This window comes from Pararge aegeria, chromosome 17 (genome assembly GCF_905163445.1).
Source record: "Pararge aegeria chromosome 17, ilParAegt1.1, whole genome shotgun sequence".
NCBI classification, from domain to species: Eukaryota; Metazoa; Arthropoda; class Insecta; order Lepidoptera; family Nymphalidae; genus Pararge; species Pararge aegeria.
The window spans coordinates 8,821,448-8,848,141 of NC_053196.1; the positions used below are offsets into that span (position 1 = coordinate 8,821,448).

Consider the following 26,694-nt stretch of genomic DNA (forward strand, 5'->3'; position numbering starts at 1 on the left):
TGAAAATAAAACATTATCAAATATTAACATAAACCAACAATTTATTTTATAATAATTAGTATTAGGTATACCTAAAAGGATAATAATAATATGATTGATTAGTTTAAATGCCGAAACGTCTACGTACAAAGTTCATTCAACGTCTAACAATTAAATGTTTTATAAAAAACATGACTACATGTACCATAAAGTTTAAAATATTTTTCCAAGAATATTCCACGCATGTCAATCTCCGGAATAACCTCTCATATATATCTGTCACTGCATCAATAACCCAAATATAAGTAAAACACACGATCAATCACCTGAACAGCATGGGGTCTTTCGATACCCTGGAGCGGAGTGGGGGGCGCCTCTCGTCCTGCGCGTACGCAGAGCGTAAAGTCACTGGCGGCACCCCACCGCCCTTCTTCCCCCTCGTGCTCGCCTTCATGTTCTGCTTCCCCGTCCCCACCGTTCTGAAGGACGTGCAATGCTTGACGAACTACGCAACGGGCGCTCATTTCGGGACTTATCGATACAGTCTTACACTGAAAAAAATTTAAAATAGTTAAAATACTAAACACATTAGATACAGTTTCAGACAACACTGAATTTGTGTCAAAATTGTGATCCTTAAACGCCACCCTTTTGACCTTTACAATACTAAAATAATAATATAACAATATAACAACTTTTGACATAGTTTATGTTTGATATAATGTCGAAACGAAACTTTTATTCAGTAGTCTTAACATTTTAGATGTTTGCAAAACACGACATGATATGGTCTCAAATGCATACAAATGTGCATTGATTTACATTTACTTGATTGAAAGACTCCATTAAAAAAAACTTGCTACACTTTCGCAAATACGTTCACTTTAGTAGGCAATTTTACGTGATTTGCGTACCAATGGCGTATCTCAGGATACGTGAATATCCGTGAAAGTAAGACGAAAGACAGTTTTAGATTCCCAACATATCAACGGATACGATTGCATTACTACTTGAGTTGGAATGAGCAAAACTTTTACATTACTTACGAATTCAATTGAGCTCGCCAGATCCTTATAGAAAATCTGAATATTCGTCGACTTTGGTTCCGTTGCCAGCTGCGCGTTTAATGCATTTTGGATTTTTCTAAAACAAAAGACGATCGTTTACATTGGCTTAAATTAATAAAGGTATTAGGAGTGGATCTCATTATAGAATGCTTACCGAAACCAAGTATCCCTGGCAGCTTGCGTGGGGTAGGTAGCAAGGTAGTTCGTAACGCCAGTGACTGCAGGCCAACCAACAAGAAATCCTGTATCGTCACCTTCGGGCAAGGAAAGCCACAGTTCTGCTAGCCTTACACTCTCTTTCAATTTAAAGCAATTGGTGCCTCTAGACTTGCCAACTAAGAGCAAGTCACTGAAGAGGAACAGATGGCGGTCTAGCGGTGGGGACGTCGATCCCAAAGGGCTAAGTTGGACCGGAGCTTCCATAATGAAGGTGCGTGGCGATAGCGAGTTGCTATTACCGCTAACTGTACCGCCGATATCCAAACTCGGCCGTTTTCTGAGGCTCTTCGATTTCTGAAATAAAATAAAAAATGTTGATTGTTATTGTAATTTCGGGACGTCAATGGACTATTAGTAACTAGAAAATCATCATCGGATTTGATAAACCCAGTGGTTTCTATGGGCTCCTTCAGAGAACACTAATTGTAATTTAAAAAACAGATATCAGTCCGATTTAAAAAAAAAATTACATTTGGTAGCCCAATTCTTGAGAGCGGCAGCATACGGGCATTATACGGTGGATCGGGGTATATTTTGCTGGATAGCGGAATAAAGTATACATGGGCAAAATCAGAAGTTGTATGCAGTGTGTCATAGAGAACCTCTTGTAAAATGTATTGCAAGACTTTAATATACGGGGCTGTCCTAGTGTTTAGGATTTCGATGAATTTCACAAACAACTTATATTTCTTAAAGTGAACTGCTACCTGTGCATGGTGCGAGGCAAGAGCTGCGGGCGCGTCGGCATCATGCAGCGCGAGGTAGTCATGTGGAAAGAGGTCTTGCACACGCTCCAAGTCGGACAGGCGTGCGGCACGTCTCCGGGCGCACCCGCCGCCGACCAGACGCTCGTACTGCGCTAGGCGTTCGATCTGGAACAACATATAATAACATTGTTAGTTGTCGTTTTATAAAGTTTATTCCTTATATGTTGTTCGAGATAGGCTCGAGACAATTGGACAGAAGTAGGCGTAAATTTGCGGAATTCCATGATGTACAAAACACTAAGCTAAGCAATTTATTGTAAAGTCAACATCTCCTGAGGATGTTCCGGTGTCTGAGCCTAGAGATTATACTACGGAAGATGTTTGATGTTGAGTATAAATATTGAAGAAATTACAAAATGCACCGTACCGATTCGCCTGCTTTTCGCAGCGTATTAAACATAATATTCATTGTAGGCTCCAGAATGACAATTGTAACGCTTTTATAATTATAAAATTTAAAGCACGTGTTAATTTGCGAGAGTTCATAGGATACAATGAGCATCATCATCATCATCGCCATATCAACGTACCGCTGCGGGGCACACTCTCTCTTCCAGAGAGCCTTTACTCTCATGCGTGCTTTCCGGGGCACGGGGAAGGACACCACGTCCTTCTCCGTGCACTGGAAAGCCCGCATTGGAGCAGCAAATTCCTAAATCCAAGCTGGTACGGAGAACTTTTTACAGATAAACCCATTTTAATATTAATAAATTACCATTATCCCTAGGAAACGTACCCGAGGTCCCCACTTAAAAGGTCTTGGTTGGCTTGCACTGGAAAATATGTGAGTTCTAGTATGTATTAAAGCGAGTTGCGGCATAGTGATGTATGGTGATATTTCAAGTATGCGGCCGCCTCAGGCATACGGCCATTACTTCGAATTATAAGCCACTACTTACGCTACGTTGACCCTAGTGGGTATCTCGATAAGTGACCGACTTGGAACACAATTTGGCCTTTACCTTTGCTACGTGCCTAGGAAAGCACTTTAAGCCAATGGTCTGTTAAATATATCTAGCGCATAACACATTTACACATTCTTACCTTCGTAAACTCTTTCAAACTTCTAAAAGTAGAATTCCTAGCGAAATATTAAATTGCTATATGAAAAGAAAAAAGGACTTAAAAACTAGCAACATAAGGTGCATTTGACTTGCTGCTTGTTTCAATATTCGAAAACGAGTACTTGTACGATTGGCGCGTACAAATCACATCAAACCGAGAAATAATAATCGTTTTCTAAGCCAACAAAACCTGAATAGGAAGACCATGAAAGGTCTAGGCTCTATATCTCTATCTCATAAAAAATAAATAATATCGGCACTATAGATAAACAAATATAAATTGATACGGTATAATATAAGAAACTTAATTTCCGTTTGGGTTTATGCTTCATTAGTGAGTGGAATTGTAAGGTGGCGATACTAATCTATATTCTAATGGCATACAGAGTCCTGAGGGAGACTTCCCGAACGCACGACGCCGAAGCCCTCTCGAGCGTGTCTTCTACAATGCCACTGTATTATAGCGCGGGACCGTGAGACTTTACTATTCATTGTATGCAACTATAATTTTAAATTATCTACTGATACAATGTTGGAAGGGCGTCTATTTATTTAAATACAATGAGGTGAAAAAAAGGTTTACTCTCATCTGGTGTAGAGTTAAATAATTATCTTTGCATTATTACTCCTAAAGATAATAGTGTTCGTTTTGTTTTCATTCTATATTGCGCACTATGAAGGAAGGTATAAATGCACTGAATTATTGACTTGCACTTCACCTGGTTATTGTATTACATATATTTAGTGTGAGTGGATAATAGGATTAAAAGAAGACTAATTAGACCCAAATTCATTTTATTTACTGTTTGAAATTATGGCTGGAAGAAAAATGTTTAGCAATCCGCAACGGGCCAGGGTAAGTGACTACAGCCTAAGCCCTTCTCATTGTGGTAGGACACCCGTGCCCTGCAGTGGGCTGGCAATGGGTTGATGATGATGGCGATACTGATTGTAAAAGATTTGCTATCACCCTTTGAGGAAATCTGTCCTCGATATATGAAAAGTCCTTCATAGGATCCTCATAAAACTTTAATTCAGTAACCCCGTTAACATTTCGATCAAACCTCAGTATGATCAGAATAAGAAGACATTCTGTAATCTTTTTTAACTTCGATGAAAAGTAACGAACGGAAAAAGCATGACTTAAGATATGAATAGAATTGGGCGCTGACCAACTTTACAAAACTGTTTATATACTTGTTAAGTTTATAAAAGCAAATAAAAATAAAGATTTACGGACGGATAAGTCCACTAAAATGTTGCGCATTGAATCGCGAATTCGCCGATGTCGACCTATGAGTAATAAAAGACATCAACGGGTTTACCGACGTCATTACAACGTTCTAAGAACGAGCATTCTGCTTATCATCATCGTAACAAATTATAGCGCTTTTGATTATAATAATTTTGAAGTACAAGTTGAAGATTAGGTTTACATTAGAATCTAGAGAGCTTTGCTATACATACCTACTATAAATAATACTTATTACATATCACCAGGACGCTTCTTCAAATACAATTACATACATAATTGGGACTTTTTTATAGCAACAACCAGCAAGATAAAATAGTTGTCGTGGTAACTATGCAAAATGTTTTTTTCCATTGAAATTATATCGCGCTTTCCTAGAAGATACCTATTGACTCTTGTTTAAAGATACCAACCACTCAGGTTGTAGCCTAGAGTGTCAGACAAGAAGAAGCAAATCTTCTACGGTAAGTTTTTGGAGATAAAACCCGTTCGGTTTCATGCGGTACATAATTAAATAGTTTAAGTAGAATATTGTTTAAAGAACATGATGAAATGTTTTCTGATCCCACTCTCTTAAGTATATTTTTTAAAACACTATCCAGGGAAAACTGGCTGTGTTGGAATTTTTTTTAGCCTTTTCCATAGCTAGATATGATTATACGTAAGGTCATCACATACTAATTACAAAGGATATTTTATGCACTGCGTTAAAATTCTTTAGCGTGATAGGTCTCTAAGGATTAAGTGCATGACATCCAAGTTTATATTAGCTTAAATTTTCTACCTTTACTTATGATTACAGCCTTATACTAATTGATATAAAGTCGGAAGTTATAGTTTCGTTGGCTAGAACTATTATAACTTGCCGCCTACTGTACAAGCACGACGTTTCTCGTCTTATGCGAACGGACAAGCCCGTTACATGATCTAATTTGTGGCGATTACATCAACGCACATGATAAGTGTGTTAGTTTTTTTGATAACTATTTACCACGATCGTTATTTATCGATGTGGGCCGGCGGTGTTTACTTATGGTATGCATATATATTTATAGTATATATAACTTCAGTTTTATCGTGCGGACAATTTCTGATACGTTGAAATTATCAATCTAACTATCGATTTTAATGTCTCTGACTTTAAATTTCCTCCTTTTTTTTCAACCCCCTTTAAAGGTGAATTTTAGTAAAACTCTTTGCTACATTCTAAAATGAACATTCTTCCCACGAGTATGTCGTTTCTTTGAATACACTAATTGCAGCTTCATAGAATATTCGAAAACTCATTTCATCTCACCGTTCTGTCAAAACCAGTTGTTCAGCCATTCAGGATATTAGCCCGGACTAAAAGACTCATATTTTTAAACATGTCTTTGCTTGTTATTCAAATGATTATATTAGTTTAATAGTTTAGTAGGTATAGATTAAAACATAATATTCGGCCAGTGAATCGTCGAAAATCGTCTGCGTAAAACTTATGCAGACAGTTCACGTGTGTGAAAATTTTTCGATTCGATTTACTTTATTTAAGATTGATACGTACGTACGTTACTGCCTTTTTGATGACTGAATGGCAGTTTGAGATTGTTTTATCTGATTGTCATTCTAATAGCTAGGATGTAACAGCAACGATTTTTATAATAAAAGCTTTTGCCCGCTTTATCTTTGAAAAATGTAGCAAGATAATAACTTCCACTATGTTTTATGTTCTCAAAAGTTCAGAAAAGGTGGTGCGATAAGTACATATTGTTTAAAAGGTTCATTTTTAAGATAGGATTTAAGTTGGCAAACAAAAGGACATTTCTGGATAAGGAATGTTCCATTTAGTTTTGTTTTTTGTACGCTTTGAAGCATTGATTTTTTTGTCTCATAATCGAAACCTAAATATTTCAAAGTACTTACGTTCGGACCACAATTTTGGGGCACAAATAAGCCCGTAAACGTTATCTGTGGACGTAACATGAAACTGCACTTTCTAAGTCAAATGTTTACTTCATAGTAAGTGGAGACGGTAACGTTGAGTTTTTAGATAACGAGCCAACTGTCCTAAAAACAGATAAAAACTGTGCGCGTGCGCCGCAGTGCTTTATGACCATTTTTACAAATTAGCTTTATCTCTTTTCTTGTTTTACTGGACACACCTAAGCCTACTTTGTCCGTTACAAAGAGGTCTTAGTTATGTATGTATATTGAATGTATGAGCTACTACTCAAGTAGAGGAGTGGTGTTAGTCTAGCGGTTAACATTTCCGCTTCCCTTTAGCGGGGACCGAATTCGATCCTTAGCACGCACACCTAACTATTGAAGTAGGTTCTAAGCGTTTTAAAATAAAGCAATTAAATATCATTTGCTTACTTGGAAAAACATCATGCGGAAACCAGCTTGCCTTAGAGTTCTCCATAATATTCTCAAATGCAAATGAAGTCTACAAAACAACAGCAAGTTTTCATCCATGCATAAGTGCTGCCATCTCTGAGTCTTAAGTGCTGAAATCACTAGTCGTACCTATGTCGACTACTTATTAGTTCCTCGATGATTGGTTGGATCATTTTCCCTTATTATGTTTTTATTTATTAATAATTAATTTTAAACAACATGTGACATCGGATGTCAGCCTAGTTCTTATTTATTTTAATATACATTACTGTGTATGGAAAACCCACACATGCGTAGGTTCATTATGTTTTATCGCACATAATAATATGAATGGTGTAAATACCTTCTTCTCAGGGCAAGACCATTCATAGAAAGAATTCGAAGAATTCTACTGGATATGTTTCTACAACTGATTTGGTTTCTTGGAACCAACAAGTTATGACCGACAAGATAATGTTGATCGGAAACTGTGAAGGTTTGCCGGTTGAGCAGGTAATATAATAATTTACTAAGACTAGCTCAGTACCTTTCACTTTCTTACACGTAACATGCATTTGAACGCGCCCTTCGGGATTCGAAACCATATAGTACAAGAATCGTTGAGTTCATACACGCATAAAAGCACTCCCTTTTTTCAAATATAAAATCATTTTTTCATAAAAGCTGTTTGAAATTTGAGTAACGAATACATAAAAATACATTTTTATTTATAGAGCACTGACTGTGTTCTGTAAAAAAAAAATTATCCATAAAATTATTCGTTAATCACAAAATATTATCCCAGGTCACTAGTTTGATAAGGGGTATGCACTTATATGATAAGAACACATATATTATCATGTTACTTATTCCCATTACTGCAACCCAAGATTATAAAAGCCAGATTAAAACAACTGCTATCAAATAGCTGTCAAAGTTTAAAATCAGCTTTCTTAGGTTTGCAAAAACCGCTAGGAAACTGTCATTATGGTAATATTTACTAAATGCTCCTTTTGGACAATATTTTTTGAAATGATTCGTTGATTCAGTAAATGACCAGCGTTTTAGTAACTAAGCGGCGTAATCCAAAGTGCTGTTATTAGATGTCAGCGGGACAGATAGCAAAATATGTATTATTTACATAGTTACGAGCCACAAAGTTTCTGCTCTGTCTCCCAGTCTAATAGTTCTTTTTGGCTTTGTTGACATAAATTAAGTATTGCCGAAAGGAGTGGAAAGTCGACACGTGCTGTAGCATCACGTAACTTCTGTGTATTCAAGCGAAATCACTGTTTATACTTTTATGTAACGCTGCTTTGTCATCTCTAATAATATTATGAATCAATAATGAGATTTTAACTACCCAATTCATCACATTTGCTTCACACGGGGATTTTTTGAGGTTAAAAACTTGAGAAACGAGGACGCGCTTCCAAACTGTAGTTTATTTTATGAGGTACTTTAAAATGTTCTGGTTTTATCTCAGCGATTTGAGGAAATATTGTGTCAATTATGTCTGAATAGGGTTGCCATTTGTCAGAGATTCCTCAGACTTCTCTATTTGACATTGTCTAGAAAAGATAAGGTAATGAGTTTTAAAACTTTGCAGCCGATTGGCGCAGTGGCCAGCGACCCTGCTTTCTGAGTCTAAGGCTATGGTTCGTTTATAACAACTGAAAAAAAGTTTCTGTGATGAACATTAATATTTTTCAATGTATTTATCTGTATTGTATACGTATTTATGTATGTTATTCTTAAAAAAATGCATCAGTCATCCTAGTACCCATAACACACGTCACGCTTACTTTGGGGCTAGATGGCGATGTGTGTATTGTTATAGTATATTTATTTTACTAGTATTAGAATGAGTTAATCCATAGACATTATCATAATGTGTACAATTTTAATAATGGTCAGGAAAACTGAATAATATTATTGCAGAATGATCATAGTATTTTTTTATCAAAGGTAATCATTCAATACAATGTTTAGAAGAGAAAGAAATGGAAAACGATATCTGCTTAAAATTTCAAAGAGCAGTCAGGTAATATCCGTTTAGTTAATTTAAATCACGGACAATCCAGCAGCGAACAGAATGAGGTCTCAAAATGTCCATAAAGTCTGCCAGTCACCTTAATTTAAACTAAATTATTGCTGAGTGCGAATTCCTTTAAGTAAATTTACTGTTTGATGGTTATTAACGGTAAGTAATTCAGAGTTGTAACTTTGTAAGTATTACAGGTTCGCAGAAAGTGGTAATTAGGGCGTGATTCATCTGGAATGTAAGACTGCCGCCAACAGTACGACCAAGAGCAGCCTACGATGGAATTCAACAAGGCTTAGATAACTCTGGTATGAGATTGAGAAACAAAGTATGAAACACTTAAAACTATGTAGCTTTTGATTGCAGTCGAAACGTGATTCAACGGATAGGTTGCTTTGACAAAATATTTTGTTAGAAAAAAATGCGGATGTGGGTAATAAACTTCAAACGTTTCAGTAGTACCTCGATGCGTATGAATGGTGTCGGAAAAGGTCAAAGTGCACAAAACATTTTCGGTGCTGAGAATTTTATGTTATCGCTGTGCACTGTGAAAGGTTGGGTTGGTTCACGACGGGTCACCGCGACACATATTTACGCTATTGTTGTTGATACCCACTGAACTGTAAACTTGCCAATTCACCTTTGGTGAAAACAAGCCTTGTTCGATCTCTCATTGATAATATTTCTTATACGTATTTTGTGGCACAGTTTAACCCAAAACTTATTTGACTAGGCTTCGAAAGCTTATTTAAGGTAGACAAGAGGTCTACTAATAGACGAGATAAAGATGACTATTCCATTATGACAGTTTTAAAAAAAAAAGAAAGTATTGTGTTTGTGTTAGACATGACTTTTTCAAATTCATTTTACGTTTAAATACTTGGGAAAATGGAAAAATTAAAAACTTTAGAATGACAGAAAATTATTGTTTCTGACATTAAATATAAGTAAAACTTTCAGAGGAATCGTTGACCTAAAAATTTAATACATTTGTTTCACTTTCATACTACACTTCGATAAAACTATACAAGAGTTAACTCTTGTATTTTTTTATCATATTTGAAAAAAAATTGCCGCATGAATGATCATTTCCTGGTTCTACTGCGGATAACTCATTCTAAAATCTGTATTAGGAAACTTGCTTTTTTTTTGCAATAAATTTTCGTGTTTTGAAATGATCTATATGTATATAGTATGTATAAAAAGTGCAATAAACATCTTTTGACAAGTGCTTCAGACTATCGTTATGTATATAATACGTTAGATATACGAGTAGTTTAAGAAATTCAACAAATTCCGCAAACATAGTGTAAACAAGACTTCATAAAGTAACGAAAGAGGATTTAAGACCAAGATTCATGGAGTCCCTTGATATTCGTTGTTGATATAAATAAGAAAATAAATAAACTACAACTGGTAGTGGCAGATGTAAATAAATAACAAGAACTTAAATGAAAAAGGTTGGAGTAATTACGATGCGAGGCGATCATAAATCATAAAGAAAGCAACGCTGTAACCAAAGAAGACATCAAGCGTGGAATTTTCGATTGAGAATGATGTAGGACGGTGAATCCAAATAATGCATTCGGGCCGAATCAAGCTGAGATCGAGGTCAGTGACCTTCTTACTGCACCCTCCTGTCACCTAAGGCAACGACCATCTTAAATAAGGACAGGAAAAAGTACTTAAATGTACAGGCAGTAATGCAAGTAAGTATTTTTGACAAAATATAATTTACCAGCTATATGTTTATTTACAAAATTGTGATGAGTTTCAGACAATATGCCTTTGATGTAATACATCTCTTGACCTTTTTAATGAAATTGTGAATATGATAAACTACTCTATGGAGAAGAAACAAATGCAATATTGAGTATATAAGTGGTTGCAAATATATTATGTTAAATTTATAAATAAGAGAGAATCTGTTATTTGTTAACTTAGTACTAGGAATAACAGTAGCAGGATACTAATTTCTCCACTAATGATAATCACGCGATACATATTTTCAACATTGGCTATGCTCAAATAAACACCAAGAGGCATTGTTTAGTGTTAATTTTACTACACACACAAAGGGAACTCATGGCGTGACGCAGCGTTAGTAGTGAGCTATCAGCAAGCACATGTTAATTTAGCCCACTTTTGACCCCGGCGGTTAGAATTACGTAGGTACGTGTTATGAATGAACGAGATCTTATTTGTACTTGAATTGTGTGTTGTTTCCAATAGACCTCTAAAAAGTGTTGAAACTAAGACCAGAGAAAGTAAACTTCTCTTATTCTTATAAATAGTTACTCACATTGACCAAGGAATGCCAAGAGCTTATATAGATGTAATATATAGAGCATAAGCATAATGAGTTGGAATGCGTTTTTGATCCTATTGTTCTTCAATGTAAATTGAAACAATTAAGCAATCGTTATGTACCTAATACGTATGCACTCATCACGAATCACAATTGTATATTAATCAGATAATATAGACAAAATTAGCCAATCTCCCCAGGATATACCGATTGCTATCACTCGAGTAAATCAAATCTTTCAATATAAGCTTTTAATCCAATCTCATCTTTAGCAACGATTGGTACATAGTTTAAACGGACACATCTATTGCTTAACAATTAAATGGCAAGCGCATAGAATACGCATCATTACACATTAACAAAACAAAATCTTTTGAAAATGCTTAGTTTGAGTGACGGCACATCAAATCGGGTTATGTAATGTTTAGGGTAACAATGGAGTGAGTGTCAATCATGCGTTGGAGACGATTTTAAATAAGTTCAAGGGAGAAAGTACATTGACTTGGGCTCGTGACGTGTACGAAGGTAATGTGTAACCGCCTTGTAGTAATCGATGTATGGGCCGGTTAATTGAGGTTTGGAACCGCGCCTTCGGGTCACCCGCCGTGGCCGATGGCCTGTCTGATGTTGCAGTAATATTGGTACCTACACGTATTTTCTGTACATGGACCCCATTATGACTGTATACCCGATTGGATCGATCATTCGATTGTATGACGTGCGAGTGTGCTTTTAAATCTAATCTGATTTTCGTTTCGTAACATTAATTAATTTATGTTAAATTATTTACTTAATTTTAGGACCGTAATGATTTTAAAAGCGTGACTATGCATTTTAAAAATGTCACCGTTTATGGTTTTAAAGAATTACGCAATAATCGTATTACGAATATGGTCATAAATTATATTCCCAAACCCGAATGAGCTCTTAAAACCGAAATCCCAATACCGTTAAAAAATTTGAGCGGATTTGTGTCAACCAATGATATATTGGTTCGATACCCCGACTGTAAATTTACTGTCTGTCAGTATTAATTTAAAACGTAGAATAATGCTGGAGAGTTTATAAAAGGCGATGTTAAGCTACATGATAATTATTCAGCTGCAGAATATATTATTATGAAATCCAGAATCTGGTCTTCGAATGTAAACAGATTAGTTTTATAGTTGAAACGCTAAATGAGTTTTAAACTACAAATATATTTTAGCGCAGTTTAAGCAGAGGAAACCATAGAGAAATAAAATTGCATACCAATAACTCTACAACTTCCGGTAGGTTGAGTTCCACACTAATTTTAACTAATTCATGAAATTGTGTCGTTAATTTAAACGAAATTAAATGAAAATTAATAAACGATTAAGTTCGATAATCACTGGCAAGAAGGCTATAAACTGCCGGTAAATCACAAGCTTCCTGCTTTCTACTTACGTAACTTTGTTTTTCATCGACTTATATACTTTACATTATTGACAGCAAATCGTCACAAATAACACAATATTTATGTTTTATATTTTTATCAAAAGAAAGAAGACCTATGATTTTTTGACTCTAACTATGCTAATAAGTATAAACTACAAACTAAGAATACAATTTACTGACTTGTATGTAATAACACCAAATTAGCAAGATTTAAGTGCCATAGAGAACGTTATTTATTAATGCAATAGTAATAAAACGTAAACAAACTAAATTAAAACTTATGTTCTAACATTGTCATCTAAAAAGTAGGTCAGGCGGTGTTCGTGTTAGAACGAGAAAGTATCTAAAATTATTGATAGATATATTAATTCTGCATATTGCATGTAACATCTATTGTGCTACTTTGCTCGTTACGTAAAGTTTTTATCGCATAAATAAATTTACATTAGACGCGTTGATAAATAGAGATGTCGACGAATTGCGTGAGGAATAGCGAGTGGTCAATCGCATTTCAAAACATTATAATAATGTGTACTGAAGTTTTTGTTACGTTAATAATGTTTATTTATTATTTTACGCTGATTAAGCAAAGTGCAAAAAATAACGGAAACTGCTTTAAGAATGAAACTAAACTTTTGCTTTTGGTAATGGTAGTAAAAATGTATACCTATATATTTATGAAAAATCATCAAATCGTTTTTGGAAAATCGTCTAATTATTAAATAAGGTAGCTTTTCAATAATTTGACGAATATATTGTCCTATTAGAATACGTACTTCTGACAGCTGAAGCAGACAGGTGTGAACGAACCGTATTCGTTCGTTAAGACGTTTACGTCTATAACTCTCTTTGACCAAGAGAATTATTTATATTAAATGATTTGATTCTATTTTATCTTTTGGGATGGATGTTTAATGATGTAATTTAGTTTAATTTAAAGAGCCAAGAAACTCACGTGATGCTTCATCCTTGCGAAAAGAGCAATGTCATATTTATAATGCTACTAGGCTATTGGGATAATCGCCAAGAAAATTCATTCTTAATGTAAGGCACGTGATGTTGTTTTTCGTGATCGTTACAGTGTGCCGCGCAATTATTTAAAACACATAATTTCAACTAAACTCTACCACGGGAAAGTAATTAAAAAAATTCCTTTTTTAATTGTCTTCCATACTTGAAAACCACTATGCTAAGTTACAGTTCTAAATACTTTGTAGTTATCAGAGTTGACATTTTCTAATATTAATTATGTTCTCTTCATAAAAACTTACTTTCTGTTAAAGGCTAGCTTTGCGGCAATTCGTGATATACATACAATGTAATTTTATGTTGACGTGCGTTTCACTAAGGGTATAAAAGGCAATATTAAAATAATCTGAGAAAAATATTTTTGAAAAGCCATGTTTTGTACCTATGTTGTTATTGATTATTATCAAATCAAATGTACCCGCCTCTCAGAGGATGATTGTATCGAATTTAATGAAAAGGACAAGGTCTTCACCTTGAGCTTAAAATATTCTACAATAATTTAATTCGCCAAGATAATAACAACGCATTTAACAAGCAAACCTGTTTTCATTCAAGCTGAACGTATCAAAGGCAAACTTGGCAATGTTGCAATGCTTTTACGAAATTTGCGATTACCTAAACGCATTGTTAAAATAAACATGCTTCCAGGAAAACGCTAGTGCTAGTTTTGGACGCAAATTTTACGACAGACCTCCTTACTTCTATGAATACATTTGTAAGAACGATATGATTAGAATCCTAAAGCACCCAGATTTAGCGGATTAACTGGATCTTCCTCACATTCTATTAGCCTTTAAACTGCATAATTTATTTTGACAGGCATATAACTAGACACAATTGACGTGTAAATACATAAAGAGCCCACCAACGTGTGAATCCGGAACCTAAAGAGGTAATTGTAATAACATTTTGGCGGGAGCATGGTTTATAAAAATTTAAAGACAGAGATTATAGGTGACACTGAGACATAAAGAGGTTTCGTGTTCCTATTTTTGTTAATATTTCTTAATAACTATTATACCCATTCAAAGTTTTTAGTTTTAATTCCTGTATTTTTCATCTACCAAAGTATTAATAGTTGCAATTTTTTGTTAGTTTTTTTTTAAATTTATTATTCTTTTATCATTAGGTAATTTAAATTCTATCATTTATAAGCCTTCATTTTGAGGGATATTCTATAGGTTACAATTTTAAAGAATCATCAGTATACATTATGAACATAAGTTCTGCTACACGTAAAGTCTAATCTGGAAACTGTTACGAACGGTGGCTAATGCAGTGTCCGTGGTTCCTGGAACATGATCTAAACATCATAGCTTACAAATACACGGGCATAAATATAAAATTGGTAGCTCTTATTGCAACAACATAAGGTTTCAAATACTGTTATATATTTACTTAGACACATGTGTCGGGAATATTGTGAAGAGTGACACCCACCAAATTAGCTTGCTTTGTGTGGACGACCCGATGTCATTACGTCATTATGAGCTGGGGTTATTTTTTGTTTTATTTCTCGTGGGCGTTGGCAGGTACTGGGGCTAATTATAGCAAGACTATAATATTTATTTTTTGTGATAGAATCTTCTTCTAGGAAATTAGTTAGTAAGTAATAACACATTTGCCCGAGAATCAATTCTAAAACCTAGGTGTATATCACTGCGTGCAGCATAAAACACAATGACCAAATAAAATCATTGACCCAAATTTACAAAATTTAGTAGTTACAAAAAGTAGTGTAGTAAATTTTTGTGTGTAATGTAAGTAGATATTAAAGAATATAATTACTTATTCGGTGCATTCGAAAATACCCTATAGTGAGTGCAAGCGTTATGTGGCTAGTCGCGATATCCATCATCGTTCCGTTTTATTGTAGTAAAAAATATTCAAAATGGTAGGTATTATATTCGTTCATTCCGCTGTTGCAAAACTGTTTTAAACGTAATATTTTTTTATCACTAGAACACTAGTAAGTCTTAACAGACTTTTGAATTTAGAGTAAAGGGGAATGCTTCTTTATTTAGAGAAATAAAGAAGCATCACATACTAGATTTGTCACAGATTTGTCATCTAGTTATGTTCGTAAACAAACTTTAACATTGAACACAGTGAATATTTAATTGCTTGTAATTAGTCCCACAGATAAAGTTGATTATAAAAAATAAATTGAAAGTGCCCGCAGTTACACGGAATTTTAACCAATTACCAAATTGAAACCAATTTAACTCATTGAATTAGTATCTTGTTTGATTAACACACGAGATGCATGATTTACTGAACTCACTACAGTATGTATGTTTGTATGTATTTTATGATATGTACCAGAATGTATATAGAATATACTTCCGCTTAAGTGAATCACGTGTGTCTCAATGGACTATTGACAGTTGTTAGTCAATGTTTTAACATAAGAATGCATATTATATAGGAACACAGTATGAATCTCGATTTTCCTTATTAGTATTTAAATTCATTAAGATTCCGTATATGTAGATGTTTGTTCCTAGATTGGAATGTATACGCTGTCTTTGAATAATGTCCTAGATCGCTATGATTTGCATGAATGATAAACTCTCAAAGATAAATAGGAATAGTAGATTTATGTTAAGGATCGTTAAGTTTTGCATAAAAATTTACGATAACTCATCAGTGACTTATGATCTATTTGATTTGAAATGATTACGTTTTCAATAAAGCGGTACAGAAATCACTTTTGTATTTTTTATCTATTAAAAACTTCAGAACAAAGGATTCATCAATAGACCTGTAATAAAAAATGCTGTAGATAACAGTGGGTATCAATAAATAACTTTAGTTTTTTTTTAAAATATATACTACGACAATACGCAAATCGCCATCTAGCTCCAAAGTAAGCGTAGCTATAAGCGTATGGGTACTAAGATGCCTTATGAATATTTTTTATTACTGTCAAATAGCCGTCAATTGAATGCCTTAACCTCACAAATCGCTTATAACAAGGCAGCTTTTGGACGTATTTGTAGTTAAGTTAACATCAGGTGTTCTACACGACGTCTTAGCAATTTAAATTATTCTGACCTAAAATGTTAATCCAACCTAATATGCAGCTAATTAGTTCTTAACGGTTTGACGGTTTGTAATTGGCGCGGAAGGTTATAATCGCAAAATATTCGTCAAAGTTAAAGATTGAACTACGGAACGCTTTGTGTAAGCGACGTAAACTGCGACGGAAATAAGACTAAGTACCTACTAATATAATTGTAGCCGAATAGTGACGGGTGGTAAGTGTGATTGAAGTAAATCGTCAGAATATTGCAACGATTCCACTAAGCATAGTTCGTTTTCAGTAACGCTACTTCCTACGTGATTTCATTATATTTTTGCGCTGTGTGGGAATCGCTGAGATGCACAATGACGTCGGCCCTAATAGAACTCGTCGATCGAGAATGCACCAAGAAACGGTGTTCCGTGAACACAGAACAATGGTAAGGTAATTTTGTAATGTATTCTTATTACTTGCCACGCATGACGCAAGGTTGTACGTACATATTACTTGTTCCCTCTAAGCTCATTATTCAAAGCTAGGCTCGCTAATTTTAAATATAATCTCGCACGCGCTTGGATTCGCTAAATGGCTATATTGTTTTCGAAGTCCTATTTAAATATAATGCTTGGAACTATTAAGCGAATACCGAGCAGAATCTTGTTGTTTTGAACATAATATTGGTGAGCTTTTTCAATATTTTGAACGCGAAATTTTTGTTGATTGGCGCTTTCAACCAATTATAAATTTATAATTGGTGAAATAGGTTTTAACTTACTTAGTTGTCGAGTGGGCCAAGATGCCTACTGATTCTACTACACCTAGCTGCGACTGCTATGATATTAGGTAATCAACTCACTATGTTGAAGTATTGTTGGCAATCAATTTTCAGAATATTGTAGCCGATAAATTTAATAACCGACGAACTTTTGACTGATTTGTGTTGTGAAACTCTCATTGGCAGCGCAAATATTTTATTAAATATTTTATTATGGAAGCTTATCCTCACATCCATTTTTTGGGAGCAATGGAAAGTGATATTTCGAGGTCAAGTGTAAACAAATTCCATGATGGATAAGAATGAATAGAGCAACACATTTTTGGTCTGTTGCTTGATTTTAATAATAAAAATACAATGTAGTATTAGAGATTTTGTTTTGCTACCAATGTTTCATGTGCAAGTTAATCTAACACTGAGCTGGTTTTTTCTACTCCCAAAAACGGCTGAGCTTTATTTTTGGAGAATCAAAATCGAATAACAAAAGATTATTAAATAGGATCGAAGTTCTTCATTAAAATTAAATAATGAACCATAAATATGATCTAAACAGGAGGATTAATTAAAATGCTTCCTGTTATTAAAAATCAATATCGAAACCCATTAAAACACCATGCCATCTAGGATGGAGTTCATCGCTTTAACGAGAATTTATTGCTGTAAGATTAATATTAGGATTTAGTTTCATTCCTATATGAATATTATTTATCTACATTATATACACTTACTAGCTGTACCCTGTCATGCTTCGCTGTGGCACACTGTGATTGAATGGTTGAGAAAAATAGATAAAAACAATCCTTGATGCGTATTATATATCATGCTAAAATTTCAGCCCGATCGGTGCAAAACTTATTGAGTTTTTGAAGCGTACACAACATAACATTTTTAGACATATAGATATATGTAGTTACATTAATAAACATGTATAAAAACTTGTTTCTTATTGCACATACATTAAAGTAAAAGTTCTACATTAATACTTCAATCGCTTTAACATAAAAGGCCATTCTTATTTAAATAATCATTTTTATAGTCCTGCGGCTTACTGGCAGTAGAATTTTACTGAAATTATTTTAATTTAGTTTTGTTTCTGAATAATGAATCCTATAAATGTTGTGAAGGAATGACATATATCATCTTCGTCATCATATCAACCCAATACTGGCACATGTCTCCTCTTATAATGTGAATGGGTTAAGGCCGTAGCCCACCACGCTGGCCCAATGCGGATTGGTGGACCAATGACATACATATACTTTAATTCTACTTACTACTAAATTCTTCTTCCTAGTTTTGTTTAAATATTAGCGGAAGTAAATATGATTCTGCTAGACATGCGCGTCCTAATTTAGCCCACATCTACACTGTCTATCGGATGACATTGTGGTCATATGCCGTCTATTCCCAATAAAAAAAAAACTCTTTTTGTTTTTGGTACAAAAAAACCAATTTTGATTTGTTTTGCCAAGCTCAACCTAACCCCCGCTCTGTATTTGTAAAACAAATTGCATTGTAACAGTTAAAAAATTCACGAAATATTTTTCCTGATAGCCTATATGATTAATAATAATAATTGTATATAAATTTCTCAATCCAGTCACGGCCGTTATACTCGACGAGAATATAAATTACCAAATGACTTCATGACCAACGTACAAACCTCCGAACATGTTATGTATGTTGTTCAATGTCTGCTACATTTTATTATTGCTAATGTGGTGCTAATATGAATTAAGAAATCTATGATATATAATATATTATTAATTACACTTATATAATTAAGTAATATGTAATATACAATGCAACATAGTGGACCGTTAACGTTGACATTGCATTCATTTATAACAACACTTGCAAACTGGCTCTGACTTTGTACTATGAAATCTTTGTGGAGGGAAACTCTCTTTTTATCACTAACATAGTATTATTTCTTACTGGAAGGCGATTTGATCGGTATTTTGTCGACCTCCCTGGCGCAACGATGAGCGCGGTTTTAAGTTGGAGGTCCCGGGTTCGAATCACCGCAGGGGAGATATGGGAATTTATTAATTCTAATTTTCTCTGGTCTGGTCTGGTGGAAGGCTTCGGCCGTGGTTAGTCACAACCTTACCGAAAATGACGTTCCGCTAAGCGATTTAGCGTTTCGGTGTGATGGCGGGTAGAAACTTATCGTCACTCCATGGTCAATTCGTAAGAAATCTAACTAAGAATTCCCGTATGTATAAGAAGAAATTAAGCACAAATAGTGGTTGTATAAAGCGATAAATTAAAAGAAAAGCCTTTACTCTCTCCCTCTCTAACTCAACAGTGGTGCTGGACTTAAAAAAACTGCAATTTTGCTCAGAGGTCCCTTTTATATTATTGCAGACAAGGAATAAAGTCCCCTGTCTTTGTTTTCTGGAAACGGGGAAATGTTGAATTTAATGTCACAGAAATCGAAAATCTTGCGCAGACAATGCAAGCGTCGCGTCGCCTCGTCACGGGCGGCTGCCAAAACAATTAATTCATTTAAGTAAAACATGGCACCAACCACACTTATGAAAGAGATCGGTAAAAAAAGAAGCATCAAATTGAGTCTTAAAAATAGGTTTATGTGCAAGATTAACCAGTTCGATACATTTTGAGTCGTACAAAAATTTAATAATGAGCCGAAACGTAGTTGTTCTAGTTTTTTAATGAGCATCTATGCATCTGGTTCGCTTGACAGCCTTCATACTAATGAATATAACACGTATTGATAGACTAACATCTGCCACTGGTAGAATTTATTGTCTTAAAATAACTTGCCCTTCAAGCCTCCGATACCATACTTGGCAGGTTGACATACTCATACACGCTATGAAACAACGAAAGTAAGAATTCAATACTTAGTTAAGGCAAGGAGTTTGTAGCCACTAGCCCGTAATTAGAAAATTGGGTTACGATACATTTAGTTTCGAATAAAACCTTCGATACGATGCAATTTCGTAATCGAAATCAATTAATCGAATCTTCTGATTTTAGACAACCCAATTAGAGTTACGTAAGAAGCGGCGTAAATACCAAATTGTGGTAGAACACGCAGCTATTATCCCACTCTGCCCTTAAAAAATACGGCCTATTCATTAAAGCAATTACTGTTTTTGAGGAACAGGTAAAGGCGGATGTTTTGTTTACGTGTAACGTGGCGCCACGTTTACCTATATTGTTTATTTTAAACTAACTTCGTAGTAAATGAATAGCCATAAATAATATGTTGCAGAAAGTCATTTCTAGAAAAAGTAGATATACTATTGAACAAGCATTGTGTACACAAAATTTTGTACAACAATAAGTTAACAGAAACCCCTATATTAACTTCGATCAAAAGGGACTAGTCTACCCTTTAGTCTCCACAGATTTTTATTAGTCAAATATGTTGAACATGGGCAAATAAAGTATTTATCAAATACAGTTTTTATAGTGTACTACCGTGTACTATCGTGTAACTTATATATTTCATTAAATACTTTAATATAATTATAACTACGCTTTTTTTACATCTTTTCTTACACATAATGTTTTAAAGAAAAAAGACATATTTTTGGAAACATTTAGCGATTTTAGGGATTTTGGAAAGTTTCAAATAAAAAAAAATTATAAAAAATTTACAGCACAACCATGTGTTAATTAGGGAGATCTTACCTAATTAGCAATGTGTTGTGTAATTATCTGTTAAATTTTTATCAATACGAAGTAATTTAAAAAACTAAGTGGTTTCAAATCTTTGCTCAAAGAGGACAGAGGTTTTGCTTTCTTTATTTCTACGGAGGTTATTTATTCTTCCAATTGTTTGTGCGAACTGCGAATGCATCAACTATGTTCTCGAATGATCGCCAGTGAAGCATCTAATGGTATCCCATCAGCATAATGAAGGACATAAACTCAGCAGGTAATGTGAGCGCAGCGCATAACACTTGTTTGTATGCCTGTGGTACATTAGCTCGGAAACCTGAACCTAACGTATTCACGTTTGTTAGAAACGAACATGATCTCAACCATATCATTAAATAACAATAAAGCTTATAATAATAGATCTCGTGTGCAGGTGGAGTCCAATGATACATTTCTTGGAAATTATTATGGCATTATGAATTTATAATGAGTTATACCTACAAGGAAAAAAGTTGCATAGCATCATTTGTTAATTAAAACTTATTTACCTGCGTATAACCTGCTTTTAAGTAATCAATACTATGGGATTTAAATTCAGGGCTTCCTACTCTCCAATACCCGCCAAATTAGATTTTTTTATTTGGCTTGATTAAAAATCTTTCTTGACAGGGTGGATATTTCACAAGATAACTTAGATTTTTTTTTAACATTTTCTTTTAACTTTTACCTCTATAAAGTCCTTAATGTTGAAAACTAATAAAAAGCAAATACTTATTACCTACATAGTTTTTAAGTAGGTAATTTTAAAAATAAGGCTTTTAGCAACGGAACGGAAGGCTAGTCAAGGTGGACTAGGCGAATTGTAGGATTGTAAAATAAGGTCGAATAAAGTCTAATAAAATTTTAACATATCTTAAAATATTTTTAAGGAAATCAATTTCATAAATCAAGATTCTAAATAAACAGACTGGCGAAACTTAAGATCCTAAAAAAAAATGCGAATTGGTATTTTCGGGTAGGCCAACTTTGTGTTGCAACGATGCAATTTGTAAATATACCTTCCCACCTATTCACTAAAAAAGGTGGTTAATCCAATCTATCGTAAATTGTAATTAATTTTTAATAACAGTTGCATTTAATAATTGAAGTTTATTCAAACCTCAAGTATGTTAAACGAATGTAAGTATGTTGGGTTGTAGTAGAAATAAAATTCAGTATTGTTTACATTTCTGCAAAGATGAAGATAAAAATTTATATATTATTTTAATGTAATACTTTTTAAATTCCAATATAAAACTTACATGCATCATAAGTAATCAATCACGTACGCGGTTAGTCCAATATAAATCCACTTAACACATTGTAGCTTGGGGTACCAGGACCCAAAAAAAAACACCGGTTATACACAGTCGTGCGTACACACGCGCCTCGCGATCGGGACTGACGCTCGCGCCGCGGCCTCACGCACGTAGTCGCTTGCGTATGCGCTCCTAGTACCAAAACAATGGGACTAACTAGGGGATTTACTACTTTTTATCGACATTCGATGATCGGCATGGGGTTTTATCTCTATATAAAGTAATTGAAGTCTTAAACACAACATTTAAGATAAAGTGTATGCCTGATGGAATCGTTAGATTGGATTTATTCGTAAATGTTGTACTTCGTAACTACGATCTGAGGCTATCGTCAGGTCTATGTAATTTGCAATCCAAATGTAAGATTAATAAATTATAAATGAAAAAAATCGGAGTCCGTTCCGTACATAATCATTGTAAATAAAAATAAGTATATTTACCTGTATTGTTAAATCATACATACTTAAACAATAATAATTTTAAAAAATACAACTTTTATCACCCCTCCAAGCGAGTGATAAATGTCAGAAGTTCACAAAAAATACAAGGGTTAATGGGAGGAAGAGAGTAAAAAAAATGCTCTCCAAAAAGCCGTAAACTTTGAGTACTGCCATCAAACCCAATAATAACAATAAGTGTGTCTATGAAAATAAGAAACGATTTTTACTAACGAAAAAGTAAAAGTTGAACATTTACGACGTTTCATTATTTATATCGACGCTGTAAAGTGTAAAATTCGATATTCAATAATATACATACATACAATTGAAAGTTATGTCCTATGAAGATTGCAAAAATGGCATAATCTTATATAACAATCGACATCGTCAACGAGTGACAAAACGTTCATAAATCATTGTTGTAATATATCAGTGGAGTAATAAATGTAAGAGGATATTATTCATAACGAAAGCTTCGTGAGCGGATTTGCGGCGGGCGGGCGGTTTGGTGGCACGCGCAATACGGATTAGGGCGTTTATATTCTTGCGACTTTTCTCATTACCTTGCTTATTCTCAGGAGTACCTATGATTACTTTATATATAAGACTAGGCTATAGGTTTTTATCCTGTATAAACCTCGGTGCAAAAATGGGGTGCTATAACTTAAGTTTATCTTTTTGATTATCTTTTAATACAGAAACATAGTTTCCGCCCGTATCTTCATACGTGAGAATTGTGTTGTTTCATCTAAATTTATGTATTGTTGTTGATGTGCCAAATTATTTTCAGTTCCTCTATTCTTTTGTCGCGCAATAATTGAGTTACGACATCTATACATAAAAGCAAACGTCTTCACAAAGTTTTACATTTTAACATTTTTAGAACATATAACTTTATGGTATTAGTAGAAAATAAGTAAATATTCTGAATTAACAATTATTTATTTATAGGTTTTCTTTTTGTCTTGGCAAAAGTTTAGAGAATCATTGTGGATATTTATTTATTCACCTTGCGTTATACACCTGTGCTTTGAATTCTATATTTATACCGCAAACCTGTAGCGTAAGTTTTTTGTTATAAATGTTGTAGCACTATTATTATATTCGATCTTCAAGCCGTCTGTTTAAACATTGTAAAGACTTAAGTTACATACTGAATTACAAAGTTAAATGGCAACAGTAACATGGTATTTTTTTTTCTTTTATTATTTCATATTTTGCTATAATGGTACACGATAATTCAGTTTATCACGTAAAACAATCATCTGAATAAGTTTAGAATGATGCCGATATTGAGGATTTTTGTTTGCGCTATGGCACTTATTAAAATGTTACTCGTAGTTATTTACGTAGATTTTATCGTTCTCGTAATTATTCAAGAGAAGAGCAAATGATGAGCGTAAAAGTTTTGTTTTGGTTTTGGTTGGGAAGTTCTGTCTCTATCTGGCGAAATAGATTTTTATATGAAGCACTATGGCGTTTTAAAGTTATTACGACATGGTTTTGTAATGTTATATTTGTCTATTATATAAAAACGCTTATAACGTCTAACGTCTTTATCTTTACTAAGTTTATGCTGTTCCGCATATTACTATTAATGATTTTACCTAGCCACCTACCGTACTAACCGTGAAAAATAATTATTTCTGAAAAGTCATCTGGCACGCAATCGTACATAAAATCATTCGTTTGCGGAAGCCTAAACAGTACGTAATGAGAAGTAGAGTATGTCACACGACTTATCAATCATAGCAGCATGCTAAGCTATCACGCCACGATCTGATACCGATTACAAAAGAATCATCGGCTGACTTTAACGGATATAAAACTATAGGAACAGAAACCTTAACTTCCACACTAATTCATGCAGCTCATCTACAGACCATATTGAATTTGTATTAATTTACATAATACGGACCCATAATCTGACTACCAGCTAGTGTCGAAACTTCCGACAACTTGCAACAGACTTCTAAAGTATGAGACGCTTATTTGGTTGTCAACTGTGTCAGTTGAATAACGATTTTATTACGTAACGAGCTTAATAAATGTATAATAATCCCATGCGATGTTATAAACATTTGAAATATGATCGAATTAACATTGAAAATATCTAAGATGGCCATTAAATTTTATGCTGGCTTTTATCAAACCCATGTCGCATCATTAATACGAATTAAATGATATTAGTTTTATATTTTATTCTTTAAAGGCGCTTAAACACTTATTTATTTCATAGATTTTTGAAGACATAAAGCTGCAATCATGCAATGGTACATTTTCCTATACAGCCATCGTTATAACCGATGGCCGAGCACCGATTGTCATAATTCGCTTTAGAGGGATTTTAACGCGTTCATCAAAAGACCCTTGTGGTTCTTTAAATGTTGCCTGTGCACCTAGAAGACTGGTCTACAAGCGTTACATTTCTAGTATATTCGATATTCAAGTCTTCAAATCTTAGGGCACAACGTCATTTGGTCTCTTTTTATAAGCCGCCGATTGGCACTCATATTCACTCTCATCACTCAGATCATTTATTCTTTAGCAGATTTCCTTGTTTCTCGTTTATTCCTGAAGCAAAACTCAAAATATAGCCTTCTCCGTCGCTTGCTGAGCGATTCTTAGCTATATACCCAAACAACAGTTTGTAGAATAGAACTGTGAGTTACCTTTTAATCCACTTATTTTTTTTTTTCTTTTTTTAAGAATACTTTATTGCACAAACTTAGAAACAATACAAGGAAACAAAAAAAAAATAAGTAAAATTAAAAACAATTAAAAAAATAATAATAATAAAAAAAAGTTTTTTTATATCAGTTAGTGGATTTCACTTGTAAATCTACAGTTATTTATAATCTTAAGATTTTAAACTAAGATTATTGTGGTGAATCAACATTATAAACAACAATAAAAATAAGAAATATCGAAAATCTCATAATATTTCCGTTATACCCTTTTAACTATTGTTAAGAAATATTATAAAAGTAGTGTTTTTTAAACTGTAATTCTTTGGTTTACAAACCAAACTGACATGGATATGCAAGACGTTTTATAGAAATCCTCCCTCGTAGAATAGATATCCTAAATAAAAAGTAAACTTAACCAAAATATTAAACACCTTTGCGAATATAACAAACATTACTCGAAATAACTGCTTATGCAGTAGTTTTTCAGCAACATAGTTGTAATCTTCTGTTTTCTGTTGATATAGGAGGCTCTAAATGCACCTACGTCAATTCTGTGGTAGCTGCCGTTGCTGTAACCCAAATTACGTTGACCCCAAAACTACGTCGGATTCAATTAAACCAGTTAAATTATATCATTGGCTGCCATAATTCAATTACCCACCGCATGACACGCTTCGCCGCCTGGCACAAAACCCAATCTTTAGATGTGCCTTTATGGCTCCTCGATATTAATAAGTGTCGGTTAACAATTTTTTTACTACGCCGGTTTGCTACTAAAACACCCGTCAAAGCGATATTTAATAAGCAATAATCGATTCTAATTTCTAAAACTCAAGCCTGTCAAATTGGATTAGGATTATAGTAACTGGGATATGCTGGGATAAAGATGTACAAAGGATTTTGACCTTACAGGTTTGCAATTATCCGGCCTTTTAATCGTCCACAACTGGACATAAACATACTCTCTGATAAAAGTGAGATTTAGGACTTTTACGACCATTCTTATTGCTCTGAAGATCTTGCTCTAATGACTATTGTCACAATATGATCATCCTCAGTCAATATAGGTTCAAGCTTTCTGCAGGTTTAAGGTCTAGAAATGTTCTTTGTTACGAATAATAGCCAAGACCAGCGATAGCTTAACCGCTGACCCACCGTTTGGCTCCGAGGCAAGGACCACAACGACAAAGACAATTTTCTAACTCTAGGTTGATACCATTAAGAATTTCTGCTAAATAGCTGTCATTACAATAAATTATTTAAGTAT

At 34.0% G+C, this 26,694-nt stretch overlaps 1 protein-coding gene across 1 annotated transcript in view; it reads right to left on the bottom strand.

Annotated features, from left to right (window-relative positions):
- The window catches only part of LOC120630810, a 186,086-nt gene that overhangs the window by 4,968 nt on the left and 154,424 nt on the right, over nt 1-26,694 (bottom strand). The window contains exons 4-7 of the mRNA XM_039900101.1: nt 1,973-2,137; nt 1,201-1,559; nt 1,026-1,122; nt 306-530 (exon numbers count right to left, since the gene is read on the bottom strand). Coding sequence (XP_039756035.1) covers nt 306-530; nt 1,026-1,122; nt 1,201-1,559; nt 1,973-2,137 — 846 coding nt within the window. The remainder of the gene's footprint in view (nt 1-305; nt 531-1,025; nt 1,123-1,200; nt 1,560-1,972; nt 2,138-26,694) is intronic.